At 43.5% G+C, this 11,164-nt stretch overlaps 1 protein-coding gene across 1 annotated transcript in view; it reads right to left on the bottom strand.

Moving 5' to 3' along the window:
- Positions 1 to 2,530: 2,530 nt before the first annotated feature.
- The window catches only part of Tmem268 (transmembrane protein 268), a 32,166-nt gene continuing 23,532 nt past the window's right edge, over positions 2,531 to 11,164 (bottom strand). The window contains exons 9-10 of the mRNA XM_010639439.3: positions 3,922 to 4,101; positions 2,531 to 2,745 (exon numbers count right to left, since the gene is read on the bottom strand). Coding sequence (XP_010637741.1) covers positions 3,961 to 4,101 — 141 coding nt within the window. The 3' untranslated portion in view covers positions 2,531 to 2,745; positions 3,922 to 3,960. The remainder of the gene's footprint in view (positions 2,746 to 3,921; positions 4,102 to 11,164) is intronic.

Raw genomic sequence — 11,164 nt, 5'->3', positions numbered from 1 at the left:
TGCTCTACTACCCTGTAGATCCTTACATAAGGAGGCTCTCATTTCTTTTTTTTAAATTTTATTGGTACATATTAGTTATAAATATAATGACATTCATCATTTGAGATCTGTACCTTTACATCCTATAGCTTGTTTTTCCCCACTCCCCTGCCCTCCTTTCAACCCCTCCACCCCTATTTGCAAAGACTGCTCCCACTTTTTCATTTCCTCATGTTAATTCCCTTCCCCTCTCCCCGCCCCACTTCCCCTTCTCCTTTTCTTCCTATTTCACATTATCTGTTATACATTTTAGAGGCTTTCACTTCTGGTGGAGCGCTCATACTCCTCTGAGCTCGCCAGGGGCTCACTGGCATAATAAAGGTTTTTCTGTACCTATTCAACTGACCATCGGATTCCTGAGTCTTCAAATTATGAGAGCTGTGTTCCAGAGCCGCCACGCTGAGCTGTAAAACTCAGCTGTGCCTTCTGAGCTGTGACACTGAGCTGTGACGCCTGGCTGTACCACTGAGCTGCTCTGCTCTGCCAGAACAATGGACCAGCAGAGCAGGACTCTGATCACAGAGAAAGGACAGCAAGAGCAGAAGGATGCCAGTCCCTGGAACAGAAAAGGGGGATTGGGGACAAAATGGACTTACAACCTTGGGTCATCAGAGCTGGAAGGGTCCTTGGAGGGATAGGAGCCCAACTACCTTTGCAGCAGAAGAGGTTCCTAGGTCCAGAGACAGCAGGGGCCGGGAATTGAGCCAGCAGAGCAGAGCTTTATAATCACATTGCAGGTTCCTGGGCCCAGCCGGAACAGACAGGTGCGGGGACAGGGATGGAGAGACATGAGCAGGTGGTACCTTTGAGCACCTGCACCACAGAGACCTTTACAGTGAGACCCTTGTTCCTCCAAGGTGGTGATACTCTTCCCATGTCCAGAAAGCCTGGGGAGGCTCTGAGAGAAGACCACTCAGGCACACACCCCTAGAGAGCAGAAGGCAAATCTGACCCTTGAGCTTATCCACATGCACCACTACACATGCTGGTGTTTCACTGCCACGGGGCCTGGCAATGAAGGGATGGACATTTCCAGGCACAACTGTTTGTTCATCTAGGAATCAGTGCTGCCCAGAGGATTGCGCCAGACCCCAAGATCGGCTGATTCCAGAAGGTGCCCCTGTGGATGGCAGCTGGTAGAGGTGAGACACTGAGTCCTTTCCACCGGTGAGACTGTGGACAGTAAAGGAAGGACTGGTCCTCAGACAGGAAGGTGCAGGCAGGTAAGCCTGGACCTGCTGGCCACAGGGACCTACAGGGGTGTGGGGCCCAGTGTGACTCACTGCTTAAACAACAATGGGCTTCTGGGGATGGGGCTACGCAGACACCCAGGACCCTTTCCTTTCCCACAGCCACCCAAACATGGGGTCCAAGATCTTCTGTTGCTGCTGTAAGGCCAGTGAGGGGGCTTCCAACACTGTGGGCTCCCACAGCCCAAGAATGTCCCAAGAGCATCATCCATGGTCCTTCGGTGGGTTCCAGATGTAAGCCGGGAACAGCTGGCAGGAATACCTGTGTTACTCTCCGGGTTTCGGTCTCCCCAGGCACCTCCTGCTGGGACACTTGTGACTTCTTTCCACATTCTGGGGGTGTGGAAGGGCCATACTTACCTAAAACTATGACAAAACAGCCTAAAGCCTGTATTCACTATTAGATAATTGGGTATTAGTGTTACTCCTACATGGAAGTTTAAATTCCGCCTCTGCCACTTAGCTAGTGCATGTTACTGAGGTTCCCTGTTTCTCTGCAAAATAGAAACAGTAAGACAACCTGCTGTGCAGGCTGTTGGGAGGATGAAGTGAGGTAAGTACATTAGTACCTAGAATGTGACCCTGTTTGAGGAAGGCACTCAACAAACCAAAACTGTATATGTAAGTGTACTAGTCAGGATCAGCCAGGTTACACTACAGTAACAAGTAAATGCTCAAAACTCAATCATTTCACACAGTTTGGGGTCATTCTTACCTCCAACAAGCAAAATTTGAATTTGGTGTTTGGGTTTTTCAGGGTTTTGTTTAGGTGGCACTGAGGACTGAACCCAGGTTTCACATGTGCTAGGCACACATTCCACCACTGAGCTACATACCTAGCACTTTAAAAAAAAAAAAAAAAAGGGGGGGAGGGCAGGGACAAGGGGAAAAAATGAGAACCAAGACCTGTCATGTAGAGGTACAAGACCCTAACAATGAATGTAACTGTACTGTATCCCTAAAATATACCAATAAACTCAATTAAAAAGAAAAAAAACTTTACTTTGAGACAGGGTCTCGCTGAGTTGTCTGAGCTGGCCTTGAACTTGAGATCCTCCTGCCTTGGCCTCCTGCTGCACAGCTGGAATTATAGGCGTGCCCCACCACATGTGGCCAAGCAGAATTTGTTTTTAAAACCACAAATAATTGTTACACTCCCCTAGCGGGGTAAAACTAAGATTTTTTCATTCATATATCATTCAAAGTTTGTACTCAAGGAACATGTTTTCCTTTATTCTTTCAGATCTGAATGCAGGCCCTTACCAAGGTAGTTTGCAAAAGAGACATGCACACCACTCCCAAAACAACTGGGTGACCATCAAGGCATGCAACTTTGGGCGACCCTGAGCATTCTAGTCCGTGGCGCCCCCACGAGGCTCTGGCTGCACAGCTGCAGAGGATCACCATGAGGAGGAGGGCGGTGGACAGGAGTCATGAAGACTGATTCAGAAACTTCCTGCAGGAGGAGAAGATGTCAGAGTCATTCCTGTGCCACCAGCTGGAGTCCCGCCAGCTCCTGACACAGCCCGGGCAGGAGGAGCTGCCTCCAACTAAAGTCCTAGGTCTCATCAGATGACGTTCTCTTCCTCCTTTCCAATGCCAGCCTAATTCTGACACTTCTGTGAACACAGAGCAGATTTATTACCCTGGCATCTCTTCTATGAAAACATCGTTTTATCATTTAGGAACATTTCAGCCACTCCCAAGTGACCCAGGAAGGAGGTGATTGGGAGAGTTCTGCAGTGGACCAGGCAGCTGTAGATGGAGGCTGTAATAGCCATCTAGAGCCCGGGAGCACGGTTTGGTCCACATTCGGATTGTGCTCCATCCCGTGCTAGGGGCCATAGAGAATAGTGGGGCTGGTTGCACAGACTTCTGTGATCAGCAGTCCTAGGTATGTGCAGAACACAGATGTGTGGGCTTCCAGCGGTGCTTGTGCTGCATCACAGGGTGTACAAACACACTCCTTGCAGGAAACCTCAAGAGGCTTCCACATTAGCAGGGAGGCAGGCGCAGAAGCCCAGCCCTTTGACATAGTCAGGCAACTTTTGGAAGCAAAAGTATGAGGAGCATTTTGCAACTGACTTGGAGACTCAGGAAAGGCCTTCTGGAGGGGATGGTACATACGTTTTCTGACGGTTGAAAGGGAACTAGAAAAGCCAGGAAAAGGGGAATAGTACTCTGGAGGAGGGAACACAGTCAGCAAGTTGGAAAATAGATCCAGCCCGGGGCAGGTATGAGGGGAGTGAACTTCAGAGGCTGGGATAAGTGAGAGGGAAGCTCAGCCAGGGTGTGGAACATCAGTAAGAGCCTCACATCCAGGGATATCCTGACGCCACGGGGAATCTCGGGTGAGTTTTAAGCAACAATGTGGTACAGCCAGATTTCTGATTTTTTCAGTAGGTACAGTATCTTAGTCCAGTCCTGTCGCTGTAACAAAATAGCCTAACTGGGTGACAAAACAACCACAGAAACGCATACACTGCACTTCTGTAGGCCAGAAAGTCTACTATCAAAGCACCGGCTTCCCACTAGTCCAGAGTACTATGGCACAAACTTCATGTTCCTTTACTCCTTTCTTTTCTGAGGCAGGACAGGTACAGGGAATGTAATACAGTATTTTCCAACTCACCTTGTTTATTGTGGTCAGAATGTTTGTGTCTCCTTGAATTCATGTTGTAATCCTAACTCCCAAGACCACAGTATAGGAACTGGAACCTCGGAGAGATGATTCAGTTATGAGAGCAGAGCCCTCATGATTAGGATCAGTGCCCTTATAAGAGAGACACAAGCAACTCCTTGCCCCTTCGACCTGGTGAAGACACAGCAAGAAGGTGCCATCGGTGAAGAGGAAAGCCCTTCAAAAGTGAAGGATGGATCTGAACACAATAATGAGAAGAGCAATTTATAAAGTCTGGTATGCTGTTTACTCTGTGTCAGGTGCTCTTGAAGAACTTCTTAAATATGAACCCAACCAGCACAACAACCCAACAAGTTAGTACCTGTACTACCATCACAGATTAGGAAACTGAGACTCATAGAGTTTAGGTAAATCTCTCAAGGCTTCTACTCATTTACACCAACAGTAAATGACAGGCAGACTCCGATCTGAACTTCGGAATCCCGACAACTCCAGTAACCACACTCTTAACTATTGGGTTATGCTGCTGCCCCTCAACAATGGCAGAGGACATTCAGCTATTGCTCTGACCCGAAAATGACTGTTCATTATCTGCTCTTCAAACATTGAGCTGGGTACAGGGCGTGGTGGTGCACACCTGTAATCCTAGCACTCAGGAGGCTGAGGCAGGATTGCCAAGAGTTCAAGGCCAGCCTGGGATACATAGTGAGACACTTTCAAAAAAAAAAAAGAGCTGAGTACCTCATCTTTGACAAAGGAGCTCACCATCCTCAGTGGAGGAAAAATAGCCTCTTTAATAAATGGTGTTGGAAAAACTGGATGTCAACCTGCCACAGATTAAAATTAGACCCTTATCTTTCACCATGCACTAAATTAAAATCCAAATGGATTAAAGATCTAAATATTAAAACAGAAACATTAAACTTGCTGGAAGGTAAGTTAGGCAGAACTCTGGAAGACATTGGTATAGGAAAAGACTTTATGAACAAATCGTCAGTAGCACGGGAACTAGCAGATAGAATCAACAACTGGGATCTCATCTTACTAAAAAGCTTCTGTACTTCAAAAGAAACCATCAGCAGAACTAAGAGACAATCTACAATGTGGGAAAAAATTTTTACCAGCTGTACCTCAGACAAAGGACTATTATCAAGGATATATAAAGAACTCAAAACAATCAGTCGCCCCAAATATAAAGACCCGATTCAAAAATGGGCATCCGAAATGAACAGACATTTCTCAGAAAAAGAAGTAAAAGCAGCAAGCAAATATATGAAAAAATGTTCCACATCACTGGTCATTCGAGAGATGCAGATGAAAACAACACTGAGACTCCACCTCACCCCACAAAGAATGGCTGCTATCAAGAAATCACACAATAACAAATGTTGGCGGGGTTGTGGGGAGAAAGGAACCCTCCTCCATTGTTGGTGGGAGTGCAGACTAGTGCAACCACTATGGAAATCAATATGGAGATACCTCAAAGAGCTTGGACTGGAGGTTCCATTTGACCCAGCCATCCCTCTGCTGGGTATCTTTCCAAGAGAACTAAAAGAATCATATCACAGAGAAGTATGTGCACCCATGTTTATAGCAGCACAGTTTGTAATAGCTAAATGTTGGAAACAGCCTATTTGCCCATCCATTGGAAACTGGATAAAGAAGTTGTGGTGTTGCGATAAAATGGAATATTACTCAGCCATAAAGAGCGAGAGAATAGATTCATTCATAGGAAAATGGATACATATTGAAGATATACTCCTAAGTGAAATAAATAAGTCACACATGTGTAAATACCAAATAGTTTCCCTGGTGTGAATATTCTGCAACAATGCATAAGATTCTAATAATATTACTGACATTTAGAAATTTGAAGAAAGGAGCTAAAGGTGTAGGGAAGGTGTGATGCGTAGGGGAAGAACAAAAAGGGAAAAGAAAAAAATGTGAGAGAATGAAAAGATGAAAATAAAGTGTTTGTAGATGGGGAGGGGAGGAGGGGGGGAAGGGAGGGCAGAGGTAAGGGGAAAAAATGAGAATCAAGACTTGCCATGTAGAGGTACATGATCCCAACAATGAATGTAACTGTACTGTATCCCTAAATGTACCAATACACTCAATAAAATTAAAAAAAAAAAAGAGCTGAGGGTTTCTTTTTCCCTAGTAGCGGATGCAATGCCACCTCTGTCAGCAGGGGGTGCTGGAGGAGGGATTTTCCTGGTCTTTAGTGGCTTCAGCAGCACACAAGCCTTCCCTAAGCAGGTCCCAGTCCCTGCGATGTAGGCAATTTCACTACTACAAGGGTCCTGCTGCAAAGGAGGATCAGTGCCCTTAGCTAGTTTCTGCCCTACAAATAGAGCACCCCCAGTGAGATACCTCTCTGTGATGGCTTCCCTGGATCCTAGAGGGCATCCTTCTAGAGCATTCTGCCAGCACAGCATCTCACAGCCTTCTCTGCCATGTCCTCTTCATCAGGTGTGGGTCTCAGCACCGGATGGAAGACATGAAAGGATCTTCCTTGGGTGCTGTCTCAGCTTTAGGGATGGCAGCTTCTTGCTATACCTGCTATCCCTGTGCTGTTAGTTGTCTTTACTTCTCACTTACCACGACTTTATCACTCCAGTCCCCTCTACGCTTGGCAGTTATTTAGATTAAACATCTCATATTCTAACTGCTGTGCGGTTTCTGTCTTCTGATGGATTCCAACCAATGCAGAAATAAGAAAGGAGGCTGCCCAGCTCCTGCACAGACAGCGATTCTGCCTACACTAGGGCGGCAGGAACCTGCAAGGTGGAAAAGAGGGCCTGAGTTGCAATACATTTCTCAGGTAAAGCTGGACAACGCTAACTCAAACCCTAAAGTGTAGCAGGCTTTGGAGAATGAGGTTTTTGTAGTACTGGGGCCAAGGTGACAACACATAGCAGATCATTTCATGTTGGACTAAGTCAAGCTGCAGGAGCCTACAGGACATTGACATGGATGGTGACCGTAAGGAAGAGAATGGAAATATGTAGCAGGAAGAGGTCAAAGAATTCTGACTAAGGAAACAAAGGGATGGACTACGTGTGTGTGTGTGTGTGTGTGTGTGTGTGTGTGTGTGTGTGTGTGATTATCTGTTTAGCAAGTTATGCATCCTTTCCCACTGGGGCAGATAAGTCCACTTTCCTGGGCCTTACTCCCCAGGGTCCCTGTCCCCTGCTACTTCCCACACCAGATCCCCTTCGCCCATCTTCTGACCATGTCCTTATGCTATGCATTCCTCACCATCTCCTATGCCCAGTTCCCACTTTCCTTCTGCAGCAAACTCCACATTCCTTATGTCTTGGAACTGCTGCTCGCAACAGATATAGTAAGTACTTTGCATATAAAAGGAAAGTGTTGTGGTAATTTAGAAATCTTTTCACTGAAGGGATGCAAAAAGGCTCCATCCTGTGACTTTTTCAAAGGGCTCTGAGTCTCAGCATGACATCTCTCTTTGAAGGATTTTCAAATAATAACGATAAAAATATTCACAGAAGTCACAAGCTGGATTTATCTGACTATGGCAAACCAGCTTATATGGGACCAATCTTCTTGATCACAGTATTGGTTTTTTTTTTTTCTTAAATCTATTTGAATACATCATAGAGCTAACAAGGCAGTAAGGACCTGAGGGGCCGTGATCCTGGAGGGAAAGGGGGTGCTGAGAGAGGGGATAAAGACCTCAGAACCCCTAGTGCCCACCAAGGCTTAAGCAGGGTCTAGGGAGCTGGAAAGCAGAGCAGGGCTGTAGCAGTCTCAATGGGATAACAAAAGCTAGAGGTTTAGGGATCACCATGCAGGTGGAGTCCTGGTTAAAAGTAATTTTTTAAAATAGGTTTTCAGCTAAAGGACTAACCAGAAATAATGCAGCTCTCTCCAAAACTGAAGTCCAGATGGAGTTTATCTCAACACTGCTTTTCCCAGAAGTAAAAGTAAATCCTCTCTGGGAAAGCAAGGCACCAAAAGTACCCAAGGTCCCCCAACTCCCCCAAGGCAGATCCAGAGACAATAATGTAGAAGAAAGTAAACATGCAAGAGGATTAAAGAACAGGGTAAAGAAGCTCAGTGAGTTCAAAGAGGACAAGACCCAGAAGATGATCGAGCTCTAATATAAACTGACCAGTGTGGTTATGGGAGAATCAAATAAAACATTGGAAGAGCTGCCAAAACAGTTCACATTGCCAAATTTGAATGACAAATTTACCAAAGATACAGATGCCACAAAAAAAGCATCAGACAGGGCTGAAGGTAGCTCAGGAGCACCGCACCTACCTGTTAAGTGCAAGGTCCTGAGTTCAATCCCTGGTACCCCCCCCAAAAAAAAGTATCGGACAAAAATGTGGGAAATAAAAAACTGTATAGAATTTATAAACTGTACAAATGATGAAAGTGAAGACATGGCTTCTAAAATCAAGGGAAAAATGGTAAATCATGACTAAGAAAAATTCATCTGACAGCTATGAGATGATGCTAAGACTAAACTACAGCTAAGTGAAGTCAGAGGAAAATTAGAAGACAGCACACATGAAATAAAAAGAACCTGTTTACAAATATCATAATAGAAAACTTTCCAAGTAGGAGGGAAGATTTCAACACACAGGTAAGCCAAGCTTACAGAACACCAAACAAATATGATAGAAAAAGAAGCTCTCCGTGCACACCTTAGTCAAAATCCCAGATACCCAATGAAAAGAATCTTTTTGTGTTTAAATAAAAAAAAATTACAGTAAAAAACAAATTGCCATTAATGTCTCTCAAAATACTTCCCTTAGAGCTGGAGATTTAGCTCAGTGGTTGTGCTGCCTGCCTCACAAGCACAAGGTCCCAAGTTTGTATCTCCTATTATCTGTCTTTTATTTTGCTTCATATTTCTCACAGAAACCATGTGATATTTAAGCTTGTGTGTCTTTATTTATTTCAGTTAACATTATGGTCTTCAGGTGCAACCATTTTCCTACAAATGACTCAAGGCTATCCTGCTTCATGGCAGAGTGGTACTTCACAGGGTACAAATGCCACATTTTCTTTACCCATTCATCTGCTATTGATGGACATATAGCCCACTTCCAAGATTTAGCTGTTGCAAATCGTGCTGCTATAAACATAGGTATTCATGTATCACTGTCTTTAACTTTTTCAGGAAGATAACTAAGAGAGGAACAGCTGGGTCAAATCAAATTTCCTGTTTTAGTTTTTTGAGGAATCACCATGCTACTTTACATAATCATGGTACCACTTTACATTCCCTTCAACAATGTAGAAAGATTCCCAAAAACAGACAGAATCATAAAAGCTGTCAGAGTAAAGAAAAAAAATCACATGTAAAGGTAAACCTATTAGTACTGCAGCATGCTTCTCAATGTAACATTTAAAGGCCAGAAGAGCATGGTGTAAAGTATTTCAAGCTCTAAAATCAAACAAACTTCCAACCCAGACTAATATATCCTACAAAACTTCCTTCCAAAATAGATGGAGAGATAATGACACTCCATGACAAAGAACACCTTAAAACAGCGGTGGTGAATCTATGGCACACATGCTACTGTGTTTTTCTTTTAAGACAAAAGATGACAATGTAAAAAAAAAAGAAAAAGAAAAAGAAAAAAAAGATGTCAGTGTTGAGTTACTTTTTCTAAACTAAAACATGAGTATTCAGGTTTAATTGCAGGGCTGGCACTTTGCAATAACTGAGTTTTGGGTTGCAGTTGGCATTTGGTCTCGAAAAGGTTCACCATCACTGCCTTAAGAGATGTGTGGACAGGGCCAGGGATGTAGCTCAGTGGTGCTGCACCTGCCTAGCAAGTGCAAGGTCTTGAGTTCAACCCCCGGCTCCACAAAAAGAAGGGGGGGGCGGTGCACACCAAAAAATACTTCAGATATCTAGACAGAGAAAAAGAAGCCAACAAAGCCCAAAACTCATATGGAATGAATGTATCAAGCAAAGCAAAAAATTAAACAAAAAAGGAAAAATAAATGACTCATCTACAGAAAAAGAACATAATGACAGGAAAAAATAAATATCTTTCAATAATAAATCTCAATGTAAATGGCCTCAACTCCCCAATTAAAAGACACAGACTGGCAGACTGGATCAAAAACAGAATCCAATAGTCTGTTGCATTTAAGAAGCACATCTAATCCAAAAGAAGTTCACAGACTAAAAATTAATGGGTGGAAAACAATAGTTCATACACCAGGATCCTGAAAACAAGCAGGGACAGCAATGTTGCTCTCAGAAAAAGGAACTCTCAAGCTAAAACTGTCAAAAGAGGCAAAGAAGGTCAGTACATATGATAATGGCAACAATCCAAAAGGAAGAGATAACACTCGTAAACGGATATGCACTGAATATTGGAGCACCTAATTTCATAAAACAAATACTAATGGCATAAAAGACTAATAAAACCAACACAGTCATAGTGGGTGACCACAATACTCCACTTTCACAAAGAGACAGATCAACTAAACAAAAACCAGCAAAGAAATAACGGTATCAGAGCTGAACCACACCTTTGAACAATTAGACTTAACAGATACCTGCAGGTGTTCTACCCTACTACCTTTAAGGAGATTAAAACACCAATGCTTCCCAAACTCTTTAGTGAAACTAAAAGAGGAGGAGTGCTTCCAGACACTGTTCTGGAAGCCAGCATCACTCTGACCCCAAAACCAGACAAAGACTCAAATAAAAAGAAAAGTATAGGCCAATCTCCTAATGAACAACAATGCAAAAATCCTCAATCAGACAAGAGCAAATAAAATACAACAAGTCATCAAAAAGATCATACATTATGACCAGGGATGCAAGGACAGTTCAAAATATACAAATCAACAAATGTAATGTAACACATAAACAGAAGCAAAGATAAAACCACACGATCATATCAAGAGATTCAGAAAAAGCTTCTGACAATATCCAACATCCATTTATAATAATAATTTTTTTTAAATCCTAAATCTGGGTGTGGTGGCACAAGCCTGTAATCCCAGTTCTTGGGAGGCTGAGGTAGAAGGACCACAGCAAGTTCAAGGCCAGCTTGACATAGTGAGACCCTGTCTCAAACAAACAAACAAGCAAACCCTAAAGAAAATAGGTATAGAAGGACCTTACCTGAATCTGATAAAAGCCATATATGACAAACCAATGATGAAAAGCTATGGGGGGAAAGCTGAATACTTTCCCTCTAAAATTAGGAAAAAAAAAAAAAAAAAAAAA

This window comes from Fukomys damarensis, unplaced genomic scaffold, assembly GCF_012274545.1.
Source record: "Fukomys damarensis isolate Sample0158 unplaced genomic scaffold, DMR_v1.0_HiC HiC_scaffold_36, whole genome shotgun sequence".
In the NCBI taxonomy this organism is placed as follows: domain Eukaryota; kingdom Metazoa; phylum Chordata; class Mammalia; order Rodentia; family Bathyergidae; genus Fukomys; species Fukomys damarensis.
The sequence above is the reverse complement of the archived record's forward strand: the minus strand, read 5'-3'. Positions and strand labels throughout refer to the sequence as shown.